Consider the following 25,346-nt stretch of genomic DNA (forward strand, 5'->3'; position numbering starts at 1 on the left):
CACATACTCTTTTTTTTGAGAATTTGATATAAGGTTGCTTTAAAACTGATTGGATATTGAAGTTAAGGGATTTAGCAATAAAATAACGTGCTTATGTAATAAACTTTTATTAAAAAAAATATAGAAATGTAAAAAAACAAAAATTAGGGCACTTTTAAGTCTAAATTTACTTATGCTACATTTTTAGATATTAAAAACAGCCAAACTTATTACTGTAACAAAATGAGTCTTTTTTTCTTAAAATATAATTCATAAGGAACCAAAAACACAAAACACCTACTTCAGGTAACTAATACAAAAAATATTGACAACAGTCTAATAACGCAAATTTATTGACAGTCAGTGCACAAACGTCTAGAACATTGGAGACACACAGGTTTCTTGCATCCAACACAAACATAGGTATATCGATTTTGGTCCTGATCTTCATCACTGTCACTCTCATGATTTTGTATTAGTTCGGACTCCACTATAAACAAACCTTCAATATTCTCTTCATTGTCAGACTGATCCGTAGCTAACAACTCACTCACTTCTTGTTCGAAAGTTGGATCTGCGACACGAAATTTTTTTCGTGCAGGGCTTTGAATAGAACCCGTAGACGGTCGTTTTGATTTAGAATTACCGGCATTATTTATTTTTGACATTTTGTACTACAAAATCTGAAATAAACATAATCGCCCTTATACAATATATTATATGACAACAATGGACGTGTAGCCTGACAGGCTCCAGTCAATTTTTTTATGGTTATTACTCACGTGACATTCACCGGACGACACAATCTCCACCCTCGTTGGTAGTTTGGCAACTAAAACAAAAGCTACTGAGCCGCTCAATCGCGGGGAGCGGGGGGAAATAAGCGAAACTATGAAAACGTAAACATTAAGTAGCCTGTGAGACTCCACGTCCATACTTAAAGGTAAAGATATCGGTTCTTTCCTGAGCACCATTCTCATCGGTCAGTCGCAAATCACCAACAGCGAAACAGGAATCAGCAGTGGAGCGGTTTTTCCGAAAAAAGCCCAAAGAGCCCGAGTCGCCGAAGCCTAAGCCTACAAGAGCGGACAAGGGGCAGGTCGCCCACCGACTCTCGCGATGTGTTTGGCATCACGGACCATGTCAAAAACGCTTTCCTGGAATACGTTGCACTTGTAAGGGCCACAAAGGAGGTAAACCTTAGAAATTGCAACAAGATCATGCTGACCTTCCGTCGAGAAAATGATGGTCTGCTCCGGGTATTACTGAAGGACGCAGAGGCGGCGGTAGACGACAACGCCAACTCCCAAGTCATTGCAGGGGAAATGACGGGGTCGTACATGGCCGCCTACAGCGCAAAGAGCGGTTTCGTGGCCCTGGACGAAGAGGCAACGGAGCGAACCGGCAAAATAAAATTCCTGACGCCACACGATGACCCGATAGTGGTTACCGCCAAATGTACCAAAATCATGCTGGAGGATAGTATCCTTGAAATGGCACAGACCGTTTCTGGGACCTCAGACACCTCAGCATCGATGGAAGCTTGGGCGGTACCCAATATCAGATGGGTAAATGGGGTACCGGGGTGCGGCAAAACTACCTGGGTAGTGAAACACTTCGACGAGAGGAGGGATGTCGTAGCCACCACGACAACTGAAGCGGCCGAAGATCTAAGAGGAAAGCTTGCGCACCAATTGGGCGATAGAGCGAAGACAAAGGTGCGCACTATGGCCTCAATTTTAGCCATCGGGTTCAATCCAAATGAGAAATGTCACCGTTTGACGGTAGACGAAGCTCTCATGAACCACTTTGGGGCCATAGTCATGGCAGTAAAGTTGTCTGGTGCAAGCGAGGTGGTCCTCATCGGAGACGTGAATCAGCTACCATATTTGGACAGGGAAAATCTTTTCCCATTAAAATATACCCGTCCATATCTGGTGGCTGGCATCACACAGGAGCTGCTCTGCACCCACCGTAACACAGTGGATGTGGCCTTCGCACTCAGCGTCGTCCACTCCAAAACGTCGCTGTCTCATGTTCATTCCCTGAGCTTGAAGGGTTTAACAGGAGCGCAAGTATCGATCACTGCCCAAAACACCCTATTCCTGGCTCATACGCAAGAAGAGAAATCTTTTTTTATTAGCCAGGGATACGGGTCCGGTGAAGGGTCGCGTACCTTAACCATTAACGAGGCTCAGGGACTGACATACGACAACGTCGTCATCATAAACACTAAGCCCAGGAGGCTCCAAATTCATGACCGCGTCTCTCACGCGGTAGTCCCTAGTCGCTAGCGGGAAATGAGACCAATCCCCAATCCGTTCCTGTCCCATAATCTTGTGAAACTAAGTCCATGCGTATAGTGTTAAGTATTGTGTAATAATAATATATACATAAATACGTGGTGGACTCACATAGTCTTAAGACTAGAAGTCAGTAGACATAAGTTTTTGTGAGGCCAAGACGGCGAAAATTATAATTAAGTAAAAAATGTAAATAAAAGCGCGGACCCCCAAGTCTGCGGTACGGTTTTATTAATAAAAAAATAAAAAACTTTAGCGCATTTACAATCGTGAAAAAAACTGTTATTTTCATTTTTCAATTAACCCATGTATTTATACACAAAACAATCATAAGCACTAAATAAAAAACTAAACAATACTAATAAAACTCAACAACAGTAACAACGAAAACTTTTGTAACCGACTGCGCTCAAAACAATATTATAGACGAGTAAGAAACAGTTATGAAAAATTGTAAATGATTCCAAGCTTTCAAGGTCAAAATCTATTCCCCTTCTCCTATGTAGTTTAAAATAATTTGATTTAAAACCCTCTGAAAACCCCGAAAAACCCTTTCAAAGGGTTATCTACTTCAATTGGATATCATACATGAGCCGGTAACATCTTGTACTAGTTAACTTATTGAAAGGGTTACCCTAACGTTAGGGTTTTGAAAAGGTTAACACTACCAAGAGATAACACTTTTATTGACTGCAGCCATATAACCTGTAACACTTTCGAAAGAATTAACTTATATTCGGGGTTGTACGGTCCCTGTTTGCAATTATCCAATACTCATCACTGTAATTAGTCATGGAATTCGTTGGCGAAAAACTACATGCGAAGATAAATACATTTTTAATACGCTTTTATTGCGTCCACCGGAATGTTACTATGTAATGGATATGAATCTATGATAACGTCGTCGTAATCGTCCAAATATCTCTCCTCCCGCTGTGGATGTAGCGTGAGGAAGTGTCGGACCCTTACTGACTTAAACCCAATATGCTTCTTCTTAACCCCTTCATCAACTAGGATCACGCTAACTCTTTCAAACAATCCTGCAACCCGGCGTGCTTTAGCCCTAGTGGGCCCCATTGGAGCTTGCTGACTCTTTTTGAGGAGCGCGTGAAACAACACGCGCCACCGAAGCCTGTTGTCTCTTAGGAGACGGAATGATGATGAGCCACCCGAAAGTGAACTACGACACAGGCTTACGGTGGCCGGACGTCGCCTCTCGATACCCGGCGCCCGTGTGTCTTCCACGTCCACCGGGACAGCTGGTATGAGAGGTGCAAATTTTCCGCCGCCTCTTTCAATCGCCGGTATTCAATTCCCTCTCGCATCGGGCCATGGTTTGAACCAGGGCCTGGTGCGAGAGGTCGCTGCCGCCAATTGCCGTCACGAGAACACGGTGGTGCTCTTCCTAGACAGGGCATACCTAGACTGTGTGCTCCCCCTTGTCCTCCGGGCTGCACAGTGGTGATACCTGGGAGCCACCTTCCACCCGATCCGATGCAGATACCTTCCTAAACAACCGTGTCTGGTAAGGACTTGCATCACGCGAAAGGTGGGGGCACCATTAATCCTCCCGAGCCACTACCCAAAGAAGGGACTTACCACCACTAGTGTGGCGTGCCCTGCACAGGTATGCAACAGTCGCTCCTCCATGCCGTCGAGAACCGCGAGAAGACCGCCCACTGTGCGACCACATGTAACGGAGTTTTCCCCGCGCAGTGCCTAATCGCGAGTCGTAAAAACACGAGAGGACCGTCGCCTACAGATCCCACATTAAGACTACCTCTAAAGTAGAGAGAGATACGGTACTAAATGATAAAACGCCTTTTTTTAAGTAAAATCGTATTATTTATTTTTATAGGTCATTATTTCAACGCAAAAATAGGTAGCCTACTAATGCATGACATCACTCGAACGTCAGACAAGCACGTACAAGATATAACGAATCTATTTATCATGTGTGAGATATCGCTGATTAAGATAAAAAAGAACACTTTATGATTTTAAAAATCTACACAGATGGCCAAAATATTTGGAACACGAATATTTTGGGGAAATTCGCGACATTCGAACTAATAACCCATTGTTATACAACCTACAGATACAATTTATCATGGAAACCGATACCAACGACTGAATAACGATGAAAGAAAACATTGAGATAAATTCTGGAACTCAGAGGCCTCGCCAACCCGAATGTGTCGGTGAGAAGTGACACCTTAGAAATCTACTCAAGGACTAAAATTCGTGCTTCGGCTGCTGTGAGTGGTTGATAGTGTACCACCCGCTGACCTTTTATTGAAAAAAAATAATTGTGTGTCATATTTTTTGCCAAATGGGTACGCTTAATATTTTGCAATGTACCAATTGCACATATTTGTAATTGTTTCAGATTTACGATTTTGTTTGTGGGATAATTGAAAGTAATTAAGACTAAAGTTTTTTCTCTTATCTAATATCCGTGATCTAATATCCGTGAATAAAGATAAGATCTTTATTCACGGATATTAGATTATCAATACAAATTATTGGGGACATAAAGAGTTATCATTACCGGACATGCTAGCAGCCAATATACTAGTAACTTTAAAAGCTCAGGTTTACGGAATACTGAAGCTTAGGAATTAATTCAAATAAAATTATAACCACAAAACTTGCATCTATTCCTCTCTACACTGTTAAATCTAAAATACACTTATATCATGTTTCAGAATTAATGCACAGAGTTCCATGTGGCACAGTGAACTCTGTGCAGAGTTCAGCGATAAATTTCATTTTCCTCATTGTCTTTCGGGCTGGGGAAAACCTCACAACAAACAAGGAAATGGCTGATAATATGAAAATGCGATATAAAATCATCAGATCAGTTTCTTCGTTAATAATTAGCCTACCCACTAAACCTTTTTGGAAGGTTCGCCCCCCATAAACGATATTCGTGCAAATTGACTTAAAGAAAATCTTAATAAACCCTCCCCCTAATATTTGAAGGATGTGACCACATCAATATTAACTAGGCGACGACTCATCCGAACTTACGGATGAATCGACCCCTTACAATTTGAAAAGGGTGTTTTTTTTGCGCGGATGAGATTTTTTTCAGATTCTGTGGGGCCGAAGTCGGCCACGGCTGCGTGACTGTTTGTAAAAGTTGCACAAACTAAGGGTGTTCGAGGCGAAACAGATTTGGGTTTTAGTAAAAAAAAAAGAATAAAAGTTACTCCTTTGTACACATAGGAATAACAAGTACAGGTTTAAAATCTTTTGATTACTTGAATGAGACCGGAAGTCGGTCAGGAAATGACACATAAGAAAATGGATGATAAAACTAATTACCTAATTAAGACATTTTAATTAACGTAACAATTACGCCTTGTTTCAATAAAATTTAATAGAATGTAGGTGCTTGATGATCAATAGGCAAACTTCATTTTAACAGCAGTGATCTAATCACGATACTTAGGCAGTAGCTTTTTCCTTGCTTTGAAGCGATGAACCACTAATTAAGTACATTGTGCACACAGCACTCTATAAATATTTATTGTTCAAAATGAAAAATAAAGAACAGAAATATCGTATTTATTGGATAATAAACACATTACTTGTGTGAAAGTATAGTAAGAAGTAGACCAATATAGTTTTTATAGTCCATAGGCTCGCGTTTAACCATTATTTCATCTGATGGTAAGCGACGATGTGATCGAAAATGAAGCTCGCTTGCCTAGAAATATACTATCCACTCTTGACTTGAAAACTCCCAGGGGCCCGATTCTCCTATATAATAATGTCAAAATTGAATCGCAATAGCAGTTTAAGCCATATCGGACATTCTGCAACTAATATAAGACCAATCGAATTCCAACAACATTCGATTAGTTTGCGATTGGTCCGCTATTTTGGTGATTTTGGTCAATACGGTAGTTTGCTCTGCAATCATATTGCAATAGTTAAACATTTACAGACAAAATGATTCATTATTGAATGACAGAAAAGGATAAAAACGTTTATTTCAAAGAAAAAATAGCGGAATGCCTCATACGTTTCAATCGTAATCGAGTCGGGATTGGATCGCAGTCGAATGTGAATCGTATGTTGCTTAAGTAAAATTAGGAGAATCGGGCCCCTGGCTGTAGCAGTTGACGGGAAATATAGATTCAGCCAGGGAATTGAACTCCGTAGCTGTACTCATAATAAATGTATTCACAAACTTTAAAGCTGTAGTTTCGATCTTAATCAAGGTTTTGACATAAATAATAATTTAATGAAACGAATTTGTTTCTCTGAAAGAATCAAAGTTTTTTTTGTTTTATTCACGCATATATAAGACAATTTCTTATATATATTAGTTTATTTATCTATAAAATTCACAAATTAAAATAGTACTTAGTAGAAGCATGGGCCGCCATTTAGGTATATCGACCATATACCACAGACAATTTAAAAACGCGCGAAGCGCGGCAAGTTTAAATTAAATTAAGTAATTAATGAAATTACATTTCATTACATCGAAATATAATAAGCGAAAATAGTAAATAATGTAAGTTTATAGTGTACCTATCATATATCATTTTACGCTGTTCTGTGATTTTGGATCTCAGTTTGTTTTTAACTGTACTGATTGCGAGTACACTAAGAACGATGAGTCACTAACAGACTTCACAGGGTTCTTGGATAGTGAGATATAGATCCGTTTAGTACCTACGCCATATTATGCTATACTAGTTAATAATCGTATCAATAATGCGGAACAATCTATTGATTTGTCGATACATTTTAAGTGATTAAAGAAAAGATAAAAATTATGTAGATAAGGTTTTATATAAATTGACGAAAATACCGATAACTGCCTGTGTTGCGACGGGCCATAACGCTACAAGATGGCGAAATTAATACTATTGGTGTTTAATCTATTCTGTATATTTAGTGCAAGTGTGGCAGTAATACAAACGGGACAATGTGATCAGAGTATTGCAGTTGCAACAAACTTCGATCTTGATGCCGTAAGTTACGACTCATCACGATGACCATTTTTTTTTTAATGAAACTCCAACATAGTTGGGCAAAAGGAGGATGAGGATTCCTTGGTTACGCCATCACGCATAAACGGCTGGACCCATTAAGCTGAAAATTAGAGAGAAAGTAGCTTAGACCCTAAGGACAGGTTATGGTTTTTGTCAACATCCGGCTACGGGAAGCAGTTATCTCGGGACGCGGGTGAAACAGCGGCGGAAGCTTGTATAAATATATTGACTTTCTAAAATATCTTAATAGGTATTTGAAAAGGCTTGAATAAGTTTTAATGAATATTGCCAATCATGTTATATAAACAGACCTCAGGTTAATCTAATCTAGTCTAGATTTTTTTAGATTCCAGTCTTGATTTTGATAATGATTATTATTATTTTGAAATTCAAACTTCTTCATTGGCCATTGTGACTTTTTGTGATGGGAAGAAATGATAAATTCGCGACAAGTCACGTGACCGACATATTTGAAAAACCGTAAGGCTGCGTTCAAACGAAACGACTGTCAGCCGCCGAATGTCGGCGTCTATGCATATTACCCATGAGGTCGGTTAGAATATGTATGGAAATGAAATGAACTGAGTAACGTTCGCTCACAATCAGCGGCTGATAGTCATTTTGATTTGAACACAGCCTAAGACGTTCCGTCGCTCGTGTCCGCGTGATCTGACAGATACACTTGTAAACGTTATAATATTTTAAAGTGTTATTTTTTTATGTAATATAAATGTTCACGTTTATGTACGACATGAACTATTTTATCACATAAATGATTTAACTTTTACACTTACAAATTAAAGCAATTCGTAAAAAATAAAGTCCTAACCGTTCCAAAATATTTTTAAGATTGTTATTTGATGTGGTAGCACGTTGCGTATGCGTCTAACAGCCCTTTCACACTGGCGGTTTTCTGTCGTGCGAAGTAAGCCCGAGCGAATACTTGCGACACATTGCGACACCGATCGGGAAAAATCTGTCACTCGGTTTTTAACGTCATTTTTGTACCGGGAGTTGTCATGACGCGCGACACCGCGGTCTGCACGATCCGAGAGGTGTCGGTCGGACAAACTGAGCGGAAACTCCGCTGGTGTGAAAGCACCATAAAGACGAACAATGTTACTATATAAATAAAAGTAAAACATAAGTTTCAAAAAGTCCTAATACAAAAAAAAATAAGTTAGATGATGGTTAGAAAGGCTACTTAGACATTGTCTTAAATTAAACAATGTCTGCAAAAATACTTTTACAAATGTATTTATTTGCGTTAACCTGGTAAATATTCGATGGAAAATCGCAAATGAAATCGAATGAATGAAGCCATCTGGATCTGAATGTTTAGCGCGGTTTTAGTAAAACGCGATCTTGGCAGAGCTTGACAATAGCCAAATATAAACACTGTTTAACACAGCGTCTAAATTGTAAACACTGTTTAGCCAAACAAAAGTGGCGATAATCGCCGTGGGCAATAGATATTATTCTAGTTTCGTTTCACAGACAAAGTCTACTTTTTAACAGAGTTCCAAAACTGTTGGAACAAAAAAAAAACCTTGTAAGTAATTGTTAAGTTATTTTCAGATTTTTCTTTGTTTTTGCCTGTAACGGCGAGTAGGTACCTAGCAAGCAGAAAATAGTTAACTTTAAATTTAATTTAAGTCTAGTTTTAACCATTTCAACAATAACATTTTAACATAAAAACATAACTGTAGTAGTCAAAAGATTCAACTCATAAAGTAAGCAAAAAAAGTATACGCGTAAAAGAACGATATCAAATTAAGTAATATTTAAACTAGTTATTGCTTGTTAAACCGATAAAGATTTCATAGATTATCTATTGCTTTCATCCATTTTCAGTAATATTTTTTACATATTTAAGGACAGGTGTTTTGCTGATAAATATCTGTAGGTAGATATAGCCGCTATTTAAAATAAAACATTCATACTTTCAATCTCAAATTCATATTTATAATCTCATGTTAAAGTTGTGCAATAAATATCAAGTCACGTATCAAATAATTAGTAGATAAGTCGTAAAAGGCAACAATCAGTAGATTACCTAATTAGTATTTTCTAGAAAAATAACCTAAGACTTCCGTATGTCGTGTTTTTCCATCGTCAGTTAGTGACAAAATACAGTGGTGATTAATTCAGATTAAGAAAATAACCTACTAACTTAGATAAGGAGCCTTGACACACCCAGTCAGCCTATTGACGTGCCGATGAAATATTTTCACGTATTTATTCACTACAGATAATACTGCGGATAATAAATATCCCCAACATACATAGATGTTCAATAATTTACATTGTGTGACTAATATAGGTTTTTCACGGAAAATGTTCCTCGAAGTCAGAAATCTTTATGTTCAATGACGCATGCACAGTAATTAGGTACTAGAAAATATAAAAATATATTCTTATACATTAGTTCATAATTTGAAACCTTGCATACTCCATTTGAGTAGTCACTAGATAAACAATCTTATCAATCTTAAAATTAAAATGTGAAAAAAAAACAATTTTAATGATAACAACCTGCCTACCCAAGCCACTAAGGCATAATTTTATGCAGTACCTAGTTTATTTGGTTCAATATAGAGGTACTAGCTGGTGCCCGCGACTTCGTCTGCGCAGGTTTAGTATTTCGAACAATATGTTTACAAATTGTAGCCTATGTGTTATTCTGAAGTATAAGCTATATTATTGTAAAGTTTCATTAAAATCCATTCAGTAGTTTTTGCGTGAAAGAGTAACAAACATCCATACATCCATACATACAAACTTTCGCGTTTATAATATTAGTAGAATTTTGTGTAAAAAGTCCTATCAAAATTGTTAACCGTTAGTCTCTACTCAAATGAAGTATAGATGCTTTTAATGTGAACAATTATACTGACGTCATTTTATTGTTTTTCCCTAGTTTGGTGGAGATCCATGGTACGACATAGAATCCTACCAAAATACTCACCAAAGTGGTACTTGCAATACGGCTAGATACACTATAAATGCAGACAGAACTATTGCAGTACAAAATTCTCAAGTGGTTAACCAAGCTCTGGCTGTGGCAAATGGAGAAGCTACTATTGCCACAGAATCCATCGGTAAACTCCAAGTGAGGATCGGCGGTTCAACTGGTAAGTAAACATTACATGAAAAGCTTTTTTTAACCACAAAATTATATTTTTGCTTTGCCCATTTCTTGTCCGATTTGATATGGCAACCTTCGCCGGTTCATTACGCATGTCTCGTTGAAATCCGAGCAAGTGGTGCTGTCCACTAAGTGCAATTCTTCATTTCAATTTTGCTTTAGAATCATTAAAGACATCACATCAGCTTGGGGTACAGACTTATAGAATGAATTTGATAGGTGAGTTGCGGCCTATGTTTGTTGATAAGTAGTAATATTTACCTATTCGTGTTTTTGTTGCAGTTCCGATAGATTACTGGGTCCTGAGCACTGATTATACTGGATACGCGTTGATTTATTCTTGCCGCAATGTCAATGCAAACACAAGAGAAGGTACGTTGCCCATTTTGGATACTTTAATTCATAAAGATGTCTGTTAATACGTTGATCCCCAAGTGTCAAACAATAGTTTTTCAATTGTGTCCGGGACCGACAGCGTCCAATGCCTTAGTTTATTCACTTACTAAAATCAAAACGAACGTGTAGGTCGTAGGTATTATATCACTTTTTTTCTAATATCTTTTTCTACAGTTTTCAGTTGGAAGCTAAGCAGAACTCAGTCAGGTTTCACACCGGCAGCTATACAGATTATGACCGGTATTATTAATAGTATCGATGCACTGAATCAAAATGACTACATCACAAGAGACCACAGCGCCAACGGATGTTTTTACTACCCAGCAAATGATCCATCTGCAACTTATATCGATCTGCCAGGCTCCTGCGAAACTATTCCAGGACTTACAAACTTCAATGCGGAGGCTGTAAGTTCATAATTATACGATTGAAGCCAAAAAAATGTTCAAAGACGCAATACCAGACAGAACAAAATCAGGCATCAAATAGGCATTCTAAAGTTATAGTTAAACAAAAACACTAACACATCACTGATATTAAGATATGTCCAAGATAGAAAAAACTCATTCCCATTTCGATAAGACAACGACGTGTGATGAGGGCATTATATACTCTTTTTTCTATACTATATACCCCGTCTTCACCTGCATACTTAATCTCCCACTTTCAGTATGTGTGTTCACAGCACAATAAAAATCTCCGCTCCTCTAATAATCGTCTTCTTCACTGCCCTGCTCACCGTTCAGATATTATTCACTCTTCCATCTTTGTTAAATCTATCCTTCTCTAGAATGAGCTACCCTTGGAGGTCAGGATGGTAAATAGTCGACACACGTTTAAAATTAAACTACGTAATCACATCCATCGCAAGTTGGCGGAATCATTACGCTAGTTCATTTATATACAGGGTTACTGGTAAGTAGACCGCATCCTTTCAGGAGGTGATAGTATAGGTCAATATGGACAAATTTGACCCTGGGATACACTGGGCAAAAGTTGACCCGTTTCGAGATAATCGAATTTCAAGATCAGTCGTCTAGGTACTCGTATAAATTTTCATTATTAGTCAAAAGTCTCGTTTTTGTGGATTTTTGTGTGTTTTTGGATAGAAGATGAATCACTTCATAATAATAAACCATAACACTGTACAAATCACAGAGGAAATTATAGCGAACAGCAATTACTTTTTTAGTAGTTATTTTCTCAAAAATATTACTCTTCATTTTTTTTTGCAGGATACTTAAAAAACATCTACATCTATCTAGCTATCCAAAACGGCACAAAACACACAAAAATCCGCAAAAACGAGACTTTTAACTAATAATAAAAATGTATTCGTGTACCTAGACGACTTGTAAAGAAAAGATCTTGAAATTCGATTATCTTGAAACGGGTCAACTTTTGCCCAGTGTATCCCAGGGTCAAATTTGTCCGTATTGACCTATACTATCACCTCCTGAAAGGATGCGGTCTACTTACCAGTAACCCTGTATACATAAATATATTTTTTTATTATCTTGCACTTATGCACAAACTGTATTGCACCTGCCACTTCTGTTTCACCACCACCCTAAGGTAGACTGGCAGAGAACGCCTAAGGCGTTAAATCCGCCGTTGTACAATGTGCATAAAGTATTTTAAATAAATAAATAAATTCCCATAATGAACATCCTATTCCATCCTCCATTCTATCAAATGCTACTCCATCGTCTCCATCTACCATTATATATATGTCGCAGGGATATGAAAAAACATATAAAAACGGGGATTTGATCAAATCACGGAGGATGTTAAAATAACAACACGATTTCATCTTTTCCCTAAACACATCTAGTGAATTGAACAAATCCCTAAATTGGTTCAGTGAAATGATCAAATCCCTTAGGGAATTGATCAAATCACCGTTATCCCTGCGACATATGGATACCTAATTTTTATTCCAAATCTATACATATATTTGATTTAAGCATGTATGTACCCTACATACTCGTCAAACTTCTTTTTATCGGTAGTTGGTAAAAAATCTAAGGTATTGCTTTTTCTCACCAGTATCTTGGAACATGGTACGAGATCGCCAGATACCCGCAACCAACCCAGCAAGGCCAGTGTAACAGGGCTACGTATGGCGATGCTGGTAACGGAGTCGTCTCCGTCCTAAACGAACAAGTACTCTCTGAGTCTTTGGCATCAATATCTGGCTCAGCGACCTCGGACAATACCGGAAGAATAACAGTTACTTTTAACATCGGTGGACGTAAGTTTATATTGATCGAATTATTATCGACTTAAACTATTTGTAACCAGCTACCGATCGCTGCTTCGCCCGCGTGGTGTGCTGATAAAGAGTAGCCTATGTGTTAGTCCAGGCTATTACCTAATTTCAACCAAATCGGTCCAGCCGTTTTTGCGTGAAAGAATAACAAACTTACATCCATACATTCTCACAAACTTTCACATTTATGATATTAGTAAGATAAGCACGCCTCTGACTACATCTTAACTTACATTTTGATTGCAGAGCCACAAAGCCAGGACCTATTCGTACTCGCAACGGACTATCTCAACTATGCTCTTGTATACGCCTGTACCAATCTTGAAAATGGATGGAGAAGAGGTAGGTATAGCTTTTAAAGTTATTGTGATTTGATTACTATTGTGGATAGCTACTAAATTAGCTAACTGTGTTTGTTCACAGTTGGAAGCTGGAAACTGAGTAGAACGAAAGCACTAAGCGCGAATGCCTTACAAATCATGGATCTTGCAATTGCTAATACCCAAGGACTCCACCAACAGTATTACCGGGATACACAACAGACTGATAACGCTTGCTTCTATTATCCTGTACTTGATGGTACCGAAACCACTATCGATTTGCCTGGAACTTGCGCGTCAGCAGCGATAGTTGGCATGCCCAACTTTGACATAAATTCCGTAAGTTCAAATTAACTTTTAAAAGATTTTTGTTGATAAGTGTCTGGTTTACTTTACTACTAACTCAGGATTTATCCATACATCCGACAGTTTCTGTTTAAACACTAAAATTGTTACGGTAGTACTGTTTTAAAATTGTACATTAGTATAATTTTATTGTGTAGTGTGAGAAGAATAATATAGACATCAATTAATATCCTTGTGATTAGCATTTATTTTCACAATATAACATGACATGATATTTTTGTGTTTAAACCTTTAACTACAAATTATATTTATGTTTACCAGTATACTGGCGTATGGTACGAAATCGAAAGATACCCGCAACCAACTCAGCAAGGGCAGTGCAACCGTGCTATATATACAGAAAATGAAGGCGTCATATCAGTTATGAATAGCCAAGTGGTCAATGAAGCAAATGCTAGTATTTCAGGCGTAGCCAGAGTCATAAGCACAGATAATTCCGGAGTATTGCAAGTTACCTTCACTATTGGCGGCCGTAAGCTATTTAGTCATTTATTTTTTTATATATTTTTACATTTTGCACAATGCACTAATGCGGACTAAACGCTATTTGGCGTTCTCTACCAGTATATATAGATAGATAGATATTCTTTATAAGGTACACTAATTTTTACATTTCTGATCTATTTTAGTTAAAATAGGTGACATAATGGGCGGTCTTATCGCTAAGATATAGTACCTTGAATAGTAGATACTACTGAACTTCCTATGCATGTGATCTGGACGTTTTAATTTCTATTTACCGTCCTGACCACTGGCAGTAGTTCATTCCAGAGAAGAATAGACTCAACAAAAAAGAGAGAGTTAATAATATCTGAACGGTGAATCAGATCACAAATTATATTTGAATTTCTTAATTTCTTTAGATGGTTCATATGTAATTTAATGCTAAATTGTCGTCATTGCAACAACTGAAACTATCATGTTTAATTTCAGAACTCACAAATTCCGAGTATTATTTTGATCAAATTATTTACTTAAGTCATTTTTATTTTAATTGGCATCCATTTGTTTATTTTGTTTAATAATTATTACGAAAATACTAAAATTACTTAGTATTTTCACGCTTTTGACCACATTTTAAGTTACATTTTGATTACAGAGCCAACAAACCAGGACCTATACGTACTCTCAACGGATTATATCAGCTACTCTATTGTGTACGCCTGTACTGATCTAAATAATGGATGGAGAAGAGGTAGGTATAGCTTTTAAAGACGAGGTAAAGAAATATATTCTGATACAAACTAAAAGATTTTCATTTGAAAATAATTTTTCGCAGTTGGCAGTTGGAAACTTAGTAGAAGTCAGACTGGCCTGACCACTAGCGACATTAGCGCCATCAACAACGTCATCGCTACCACCCAGGGTCTTAACCAAAATTACTTCCGATCCACAAGTCAGACCAACCAAGCTTGCTTCTACTATCCTGTGTTCCCAACACTCCCAGACACTATCGACCTGCCTGGACCTTGCGAAACTACAACCGTCTCTCCTATGCCCAACTTTAATATGAATAACGTAAGTTTTTGTAGTGTGTTGCTATTGTACTTTATATAGATAAGTAGGAAAACAAATCAGTCTCATTGCGAAAATAATATACTAATCTACAATTATTTTTTTCACCAGTACCAAGGATTGTGGTACGAAGTCGCTAGATACCCGCAACCAACACAGCAGGGACAATGTAACCGCGCAACGTACGGTGCCAACACTGTTACGAACAGGCAAGTGCTGAATCAGGGTCTGCTATCGATAGACGGTACAGTTGCTCTTCCGGATAGCAGCGGAAGATTGCAAGTTACTTTCAACATTGGTGGCAGTAAGTTCAAATATCAAATATTTTTTGTAAAACATAATACCTAAGTGCAAGACAATAAATAAAATACTTATATTTGGTTTCAGCGCCCCAAACTACCGAACTATTAGTACTGTCAACGGACTACGAGAGCTATTCTATTGTATACACTTGTCAAAATATAGAAGGAGGAAATAGACGAGGTAACTGTGAAATAAGATTTCATAATCAGGTTTTAATTTAAATATTGTGTCTTTAAGTTGCTAAAGTAGTTAATTTTTATTTAAAGTTGGCAGTTGGAAGCTGAGTAGAACCCCAACACTGACTCCGCAAGCCATTACCAACATAAACAATGTCATCGCTGCCACTCAAGGTCTAAAAGAAGAATATTACCAATCCACAAGTCAGAGTAACGAGGCATGCTTCTACTACCCTGCCGGACCTACCGAGAATGAAATCAGATTACCCTTAACCTGCGACACCTCACTTCGTGGAATCCCGTCCTTTAACCTAACTGCAGTAAGACATATTGTTTCTTTTTTTAATAGCTATAATAAGTAGTTTAATTGAAGTGAATCTAAATAATATGCAATAATAAAATTGTCGCCCTAAGAGTTTTAGTATGTAGATAAACGGTTCACATTTAAAGATACAGATTATTTCCCGTGTCCAAAAACTAAATTTAAATACTTAGTTCATTGAAAGTTTTAGTATCTTAGAATATCCTAAATACTTAGTGAAAGTAAGATTACGCTGGACATGAACTCTCAGAAACTTAACACAATGCTCTTTTTCACAGTTCGCACGCACCTGGTACCACATTCAAAGATACGACCCAGTTCAGGGCACAACCTGCAGTGGTACTAGATTTACAGTGAATTCTGGTAATACCCTAAATGTCGTTGACTTCGAAGTTGTTGGCGAAGAATTGGTAACCGTTGAAGGTACCGCCCGAATTAACTCTACTGATGGCACCGGACAGTTATTGTTGACTACTACAGAGGATAACGGTAAATATAATTGATTAACACTCCAGACAATTAAGCCATGTATTCACTAGGAATCAATGTTTCAGATACACAGTTTCTGAAACATCACGTAGATGTTCACAGCAACAATGTTTCGGAAACTCTGCCGTCCACATCTTCCACAGAAACAAAATTATATGTTTTGTTTCAGAAACACGTTGATATTGTTTCTGAAACAGTGTTTATAAACAATTGTTTCTCAGTGAATACATGGCTTTATACTCAGTATTTATTTTCACATTTAATGTCGGGCATTGACAAACATCCAACAGATAAACTGTGTATACAGTTTTGTTGGACATTTTATATTTTTTATAATGTAAAATGTACCTTCTAAGCAATAAATAAATAAATAATAAATAAATAATAAACGTACAATTTATGTTTTTAGAAACTTCTGAGATTGTCCTCTACATATTGGCTACTGACTACACCGGATACGCTGTGGCATTATCATGCGAAAATGTTGATGCCGACTGGAGACGAGGTAGGTTATTCAATTCTATCTTATAATTTTATTAGTGCGTTCACCATTCTAATGAATAAACATGCAAACCTCTATTACTGGAAACATGAGCTAAAAAGTCGCAGATACTGTAAAGAATTAAAACTAAATATGTATCAATAATTTTTTTTACAAAGTAGGTACATACATCATCGATGCACGACTTTTTACAATAAATATGTTATTTGCTCTTACAGTTCGTGCATGGCAGTTGAGTAGTGGCAGGACACTGCCAGCCGCTGCGGCCCCTGTGATCACCACATTGATAAACGAACAACTGGAGCTGCATGCTCCCTACTTCAACGCCGTGACGCAAAACGAAGATTGTCAGGAACCCAGCTCAGCTATGCTCTTCAAGAGCAGTATTATTGTGATATTTATATGTACTGTATTGCACGCCCTATGGTAATTCAAACCATTAGGATTAAGTTTGAGTGACTGAGCCGGTTTTGAACTCTTTCACTTGCTTTAATTTCGTGTCAAATATGTAATTTTTATATAAATATTTTTTTTTGTATTTAATGAAATAGGTACAATTATATTTTAAGTTTGACATAAATGTGGGTTTTTTTTTTCTTTGGATATTTATCAACCATTTCTTAAAAACAATAACCTATTACCTCCATGTTGATACTTACCACCAAACCACCCTATCACTCCTAAGGAAAACATACCCATAAAATGATGAATGATAATATAAAAAAACTTCATTTTAAAAAGATTATAGACCTACTAAAATAATGCATAAGTACCAACTGCTTGCAAAAAGGACGGGGTTTTTACTTTTCTCTATAAGAAGCTTCATAGCTCTAAAAGAAAAAGTACTTATTGAGGGTTCATTCATTCACTTCATTATCCATATATCTCCCAGGATACGTTTCGTTAAAAACGCTTAAAAGTTTAAACTTGAATTCAAATACATACTGAGTCCCATGAAGCAATCATAAAACAATGGATGTCGTAAAAAACTCATAGGTATCTCGGCAAGGAATCAAATCTATATAGAGTACTTCTCGTTGATCAGCAATTACATTGGCAAATATAATACACATATGTACAAAAACGATAGGCATCCTCCTGTTACTGAACCTTTATGAACCTTCAACATAATTAATATTTGCTGGATTACCTACATCATGGTTTGGCTCGTGTTGAGAAGCTATGTTCTAGAAATCAGGTGACGCATATTATTTGACACATATTTCATGCAGGAGTTCCAGGAAACTGTAACTGACCCATATCTATCGATAACGTGGTATGGCCATAAAACTAGTAGGAAACAAATATTTTCATATCACCTGGATTACTAATATTTTATACTAAACGTCCAAATTTCACTTCCTACATGGTTTTATTTATTTAATTCCACAGACGATTATTTTTGCCAACATGTGTTGCACCATAATTCGAAAAAGATACCTATGGTATTCCAAAACTAGTCAATAAAGCGAAACTAGGTCAGAAAACAATTTCTTTTCATGTAGGTACCCATTTACTTTAAACGGGTGTCATAATTATAACTATATTTGTCATTCAAAGTTTATTTACGTGATTAATGTTAACTTACTTTTAAGATACTAACCGTTTTCCCGCGGTTTTACCCGCGTCCTGTGGGAGCTAGTGCCCGCACCGGGATAAAATATAGCCTATGTTACTCGCAGATAATATAGCTTCCTAATGGTGAAAGAATATTTAAAATCAGTCCAGTAGTTTTTGAGTTTATCCATTACAACCAAACAAACAAACAAAGTTTTCCTCTTTATAATATTATTAGTATAGAAAAAAAACTACTTTATTATTTAGAGAAACCCCATAGGTACCTGTGACCTGACACAAAAGGAAAAATACACCAAAATCGTCAACGTTGACCCAAGTTAAAATACTCGTTGCTTTTTATCGTATCAGTAAAGTGGTATCGACTGATTTTACTACATTTTTGTGATTAGGGAATAGATAAAATGGTTAGATAGTATTTTATATATATTGTCGAACTCCCCGATATCGGGCTGAGTTGCATAGGGACATAACGCTGCATCATGTCGAAATTAATAGTTTCAGTTGTTAGTTTCTTTTGTTTATTTAGTGCGAGTATTGCAATACAGGAACCGGGGCAATGTGATCAAAATATAGCAGTTGTACAAAACTTCAATGTTCAAGCTGTAAGTACTACTCTTGTTTCCTAAAACTAGAATAATGGATGCTTATCCGGCCTTCGAGAGATTGCCGTACCTATGCAATATTAGCCATTTTAATTTGACAATGATTGGTAATTTTGTGTACCTACGTGTTCGTAATTGGGAACAAAAATAGTTATATAGCTTTTTTTACTGAAAGTTCATTTACGAATATTTGCTAAAACAGAAAACATCTGATATAATTATACACAAGCTAATATTCGAAAGTTATATTAGCCTATTCTGTCCACGCAGTCTCATGACTTCATTTCCAAAATTATGCTTTTGTAACATGAATGAATACACAACCTATGAATCATTTCCATGGAAAGTGACGCACCACTTTTCTGGTAACTTAGTTATCTTAAAGGAAAAAGAAACGGTATTTGTTTTTATCTCGTTTTAACCATTAATCAGTTTGCCATACTGGCTTAATTTTATTGGTGTCGCCTTTATCAAGTGCAAACAAACATGTACGGTGACTGCTAACCTTCCTTGACTGATTTTAACAGTTCTAATGTACTTAATAGTTGTTCAAAATGTATTCAGAATCACACAGGCAATCGAAACCTATTTTTTTTTTTTTGTATTTAATTGTTTCATATTGTTAGTGGTTTACAGGTGCTGGTTCAATACACTTACATTAATTAAAACTATTTTACAGTACAGTGGTATATGGTACGACTTAGCTTCCTACGCCAGTCCCTTCCAAAATGGGTCTTGCAGTACAGCACAATACACAGTGAACAGTGATGGTACAGTCACTGTAGTTAATTCTCAAATATTTGGCCAGACCCTTTTCACTGTGACTGGTACAGCTAGTCTTGCAACTACAGACAACTCAGCTAAACTACGAGTGACGATTGGAAGCGGTAAGCGAATATTATTTTATCCTTAATTACAATGGGTAAACTCGCTGATTTAGGAAATCTGATAAATCAAATGTGAAGATCTTCAAAAACACTGTTCTTGAATCGAAAATATTGATTAGGTACATTTAGAAAACTTTGTTAAATAAATATCTACATGATTGTCTGTTTTAGGTCCATCGTCAGACTATTGGGTCCTTACGACGGATTACATTTCCTATGCCCTGGTCTACTCCTGCCGCAATGTCAATGCCAACACCAGAGAAAGTAAGTTATAACAATTAGAAAAACCTGACATAGCGATGGATAAATGCAAAATAGAACTATCAGATAAAAAAATACAACGTACCTTAACAAGCTTAGAGGAACTTAATGTTTTCATGACCAATTACCAATATTTAAATTTATATTTTATAGTTTTCAGTTGGAAATTGAGCAGAACAAAGGAACTAACCGCGGCTGCTGAAGCAGCCATCAACAATGTGATCAACTCTGTCTCTGCACTGAATCAACAGCATTATGTTGAAAGAGATCACAGCACTAATGGATGCCACTATTACGACACATTTGCAAATGGTATTGAATTACCAGGAGCCTGTGAAACCGTTAGACCCGTTCCTAACTTCAACGCTGGTGCTGTAAGTTCAGTTTTATATAAATTTAAACAGAAATAACGTCTTTAGGGAAACAATAATGACTAAATGGGTCTATGTCCTGTTGTTTTTTGTCAACAGTACCTTGGAACATGGTACGAGATCGCCAGATATCCGATACCAACTCAGCGAGGCCAGTGTGACCGTGCTACATACGGTGACGCTGGTAACGGAGTCGTATCAGTCTTGAACAGCCAAGTTGTCAATCAAACATTAGATACCATATCAGGGGAAGCTAGACTAGCAAGCACTGATGGCTCAGGAAAGTTACAAGTCACCTTCGTCTTTGGTGGGGGTAAGTTAAGGTGGATGTGTAGATTTTAAAAAGACTAAAAAGATTTAAAAATTAAAAAGTCTTCACTTTTCAATTGAAAACACATGTGCCAAATCTAATCAGAGACAACTACTTCATTGCAGTGCCCATCAATACAGAATTATACATACTCGCAACAGACTACGTGAGCTATTCTCTGGCATACAGCTGTACTAATCTATCCAATGGAAATAGGAGAGGTAAATTTATTTTTATTAAAATACAAATGTTTTACAAAGGAAACCCATGTTTAAAGAATCATTGTTTTAGTTTCGAGCTGGAAACTCAGCAGAGGCACTACGCTAAGCCAGCAGGCCGTTCTCGCCATGAATGCAGTGATTGCAAATACCCAAGGCTTAAGAGAAGAATATTACCAACCAACAAGTCAGAGTGCTGAAGCTTGCTTCTACTATCCTGCCGGGCTTACTGATGGTGAAGTGAGACTCCCTGGCCCGTGCAATGAAACTATTACTGGAGTGCCCGCTTTCTCCTTATCTACAGTAAGACATATTTTTTTAATTATCTAACTTGATGGCATTTGGTTGGAGGCAGCCCCGGATCTAGGGGGGGGCAAGCCGGGGCCTGTGCCCCGGGCGGCAAATTCAGGGGGCGGCAAAATCAGGCGGCTGCCAAATTCACACTTCACAGACCAATGGATAACCTGTTGTAGGTTCAGAGTAGTAGATAGATGGATAACTCATCATTTATTTAACTTTGACCACGGAATAAAGAATAGCACAAGTACAGCAATTTCATGGCCATATCAACTTGACCGATACCCTGCACCACTGCACGAACATTTATTATTCACGGGGCGAAGTTTTAGCAAACTAAAACTGATTAAAAATTATTTGCGATCATCTATGCGCCAGGAACGCTTATCGCATATATTTATTTTTATTTTAAATCCTACATCACAGATTACTGTAATGGTTAGGTACCTACAGCGCCATCTTAACCTATGGTGCAGGGTGTGCGCACGACCCGGGCGCTTTGCTCGGTCTCAGGGGCGCCACGGAACGCCCCACCACCAGGAAATTTCGATGAAATTACATTTCGATACTGACAAGCAAAGTTTCTAAAAAAGTCGCCTTCGCTTTGTTTGATTGATCATTTTTATTATTTTTTACTTTTAACATCCTCCAACTAAGTGAAAAAATTCTTGCTCGCTACGCTCGCGGTTAAATGACAACGCGGCTGTTTTTCTGATTGTTTATTATTTTTATTGACTCGGTCGTCGGTCATTGATTCAGTCTCTAATCACGTTTTCTTTTTATTTGTACATAATTCCCAGTTTAATTTGTGAGTCTTCAAACAAATAATTTAAAAAAATTCGCGCTCGCTACGCTCGCGGCTACTTGTTGCTTTACGATGTCCTTTACCAGGTACTTTTGTGTCGCGGGCTCAAAAAATTTCGCGCTCACTTCGCTCGCGCAATATAATACATGCATTGCCTCAATGACTTCATAAGTCAAGGCCACACTGCCTTAACTTTTATAAGTCAAATGCAGTAGCGGCGTAAGCGGGGGGCGGAGGGGGCGGTCCGCCCCGGGTACCACATCTCGGGGGGTGCCATCTTGGTCGACACATATCTGCATGACCAGGATGGCGCGGGCAGAAGGGACAAGTCACATTCTTATCTGCGAAGCTTAGGTTCACTACCATTTACTGTTTCATTTTATTTATATTCAAATTTTAAACAAAACTACGACAGAGCATGCGCGAGACATCGAGGCGGTCACCCCTCTCAGTCCGACTGTCACCCCTCTCTTATATGTTTGCTTTATCTGATTACTTAAATTAATTCCTCAAAGTTAGAAAAAAAAAATCTTCTTAATTTCTATTTTGTTCTGCCCTTGCTTTTTGAGTACTCAATCTAACAAAAATTTAAAGCACCGAAGTAGCAAAAACAACTGACGCTCGCTTCAGTCACGGTTTCTTTTTATTTGTGCTTAATTCAGAGTTAAATTACAGTCCTCAAAAGTAACAATTAAAAAAAATCACTTAACAGTGGTTATTTTTAAGTTGTTTAGGCGCTATTTGTAAGCGGAGGTTGAGGACTTTCACTGTACAGTGCTTTTTATCAAACTTGTTTGGGTACTTTTGTGTTAACAAACTCAAAAATTTCGCACTCGCTATGTCCGCGGATTCATTTACCGTTTTTTTTTTTTTTTAATTGGGATCTTTTGTGTCCTACATCTCGAATATTTCTGGGGCTCACTGTAGGTTTTTTTTTACTACGTGATTATATTCTGTCGTTTTTTTGGGGAGGTGGGGGATGCTCGATAAGTAGTCCGTCCCGGGTGCCACCCGATCCTACGCCGCCACTGGTCAAATGTAGTAAAAAATATATATTTATGGAGTCCTCAAAAACAAAAAAGTTTGCTTGCTGCTTGTTACAGCGCTTTTTTAAACTGATTAACTTTTTGTGTCCCAAATTAAAAAATTTGCGCGCTCACTTCGCTCGCGCTGCTTTTTACAATCGTTCTGTCTCGACTTTCATAACTTAAAGAGCCTACAATGAATTGGACACATTTTTTAAAGTCCTTTACCTACCAAATAGTGCACTTCATTCGAACGTTCTTATTTATATTCCTTGTAACTACTCTAAGTACTTCAATACATAGGTGGCGCTTGGGTGATGATTGCAGCCAGGCGCTACATGAGCTAGAGACGGCCCTGCCTGCCTACATATTGATAGCTAAAATTATATGGATGATAAAAGTGAAAATAAACATAAGAAGTTGGCGGGGCGGCATTTTGCAGATTTTGCCCCGCCTAAAAAAAATTGAAGATCCGGGGCTGGTTGGAGGTGGAGCTTCGTAAAATGTTAATCATTTATTTTTTTTACAGTTCGCACGAACATGGTACCACATTCAACGATACGACTCAGTACAGGGCAAATCTTGCAGTGGTACTAGACTGACATACGTTCCAGGAACTGGTACCTTAAACGTCACTGACTTCGAAGTCGTTAATGGGGGGTTAGTGACCTCAGAAGGTACAGGGCGACTAAACTCCACTGATAACACCGGAAAGTTGTTATTAAATATCCCGGGAGCTAACGGAAATGGTAAAAAACCTCTATTGATATAAAATCATTATATATTATTCCCGTGTAGGTATAATAATGTAATGGTATTTTTATTATTTTTAGGCTCAGAACTCGTAGTCTACATTTTGGCTACTGACTACAACGACTACGCTGTTGCATACTCTTGCGAAAATGTTAACGCTACTGAAAGACGAGGTAAGACCAGCCACGGCTGCTTGATGGCAATGCCCTAAGTTATTTCTTTTATTAATCTATCTAGCAGCTAGAAATGACTACAGCAAATCCGCTATGAGCTATTATTGTCTTTCTAAGTATCTCTTGCATACAAAAAAAATGAAGAATGTGAAGGATAAACTCTATTCTCCCTGGTCTCTTCATGACGAAAGGTGAAAACTCTGCAGTGGGGCAATTAAAAGACTGATGGGAATATCAGTAGCTATCAAATAAATTAACCCTGGATGGAGTAACACTAATGTATCAAAACAAAGATCAGAATTCCCTTAAATAATAGTTTGTTTATATTTACAGTTCGTGCATGGCTGTTGAGCAGCCAAAGGACTATGTCGACCGCTGCAGTGTCAGCCATCATTGAACTAGCACAGACCCGGCCAGAACTGAATTCTCGGTACTTCAATAACGTTCCACAGCACAGCAGTTGTCTGGAGCCCAGCTCAGCTTTTACGATTCAAAGCAGTATTATTTTAATGTTCGTGTGTGCAATATTGCAAATGCTTAGGTAAATGATAATTGTTTAATGATTAACGGTGTTTAAGGTTTAGTACCTACTTACCTACTTCTATTAAGTTTAGTATTCGTCCACAACGTAAAGTTGTTTTTGTAGTATTTTTTATAAAAACCAATTATATTTTAAGTAAAGAAATGAGTTTGTTTTATTTTGTGTGGTCCTAGGTAGGTACTCATAATTTATTACGCCGCGACGCCCAAATAAAATTGTTAGTCTTTTATGTAGCAGCCGTTAAAATATCCGTTCAATTATTCGGCTAACCCTTCAAAGGACCCACGCTTTTAAATCTAAAATCAAGATTTTGACAAAATAATAAAAGTATATAGTAACTACACACCTATGCACCTTTACCTACCTTTAAAAATAGATAGCAGCATAATTTCAGTTCAGCCGTGGTTCAGCCATATTAA

General features: G+C 37.5%; 1 protein-coding gene across 1 annotated transcript; it reads left to right on the forward strand.

The window, feature by feature from the left end:
• The first annotated feature begins 7,114 nt into the window (after nt 1–7,114).
• LOC124640298 lies at nt 7,115–25,067 on the forward strand. The gene is made up of 26 exons (XM_047178011.1): nt 7,115–7,276; nt 10,218–10,431; nt 10,728–10,817; nt 11,016–11,248; nt 12,891–13,095; nt 13,360–13,455; nt 13,537–13,772; nt 14,061–14,271; nt 14,899–14,994; nt 15,079–15,317; nt 15,426–15,618; nt 15,702–15,797; nt 15,884–16,113; nt 16,394–16,604; nt 17,014–17,109; nt 17,325–17,532; nt 19,157–19,286; nt 19,966–20,173; nt 20,345–20,437; nt 20,588–20,808; nt 20,905–21,118; nt 21,241–21,336; nt 21,407–21,636; nt 23,990–24,209; nt 24,294–24,386; nt 24,720–25,067. The coding sequence occupies exons 1-26, from the start codon at nt 7,154–7,156 to the stop codon at nt 24,929–24,931; spliced, it is 4,494 nt and encodes a 1,497-aa protein (XP_047033967.1). The 5' UTR covers nt 7,115–7,153; the 3' UTR covers nt 24,932–25,067.
• The last annotated feature ends 279 nt before the right edge of the window (nt 25,068–25,346 follow it).

This window comes from Helicoverpa zea, chromosome 20, assembly GCF_022581195.2.
Source record: "Helicoverpa zea isolate HzStark_Cry1AcR chromosome 20, ilHelZeax1.1, whole genome shotgun sequence".
Lineage (NCBI taxonomy): Eukaryota > Metazoa > Arthropoda > Insecta > Lepidoptera > Noctuidae > Helicoverpa > Helicoverpa zea.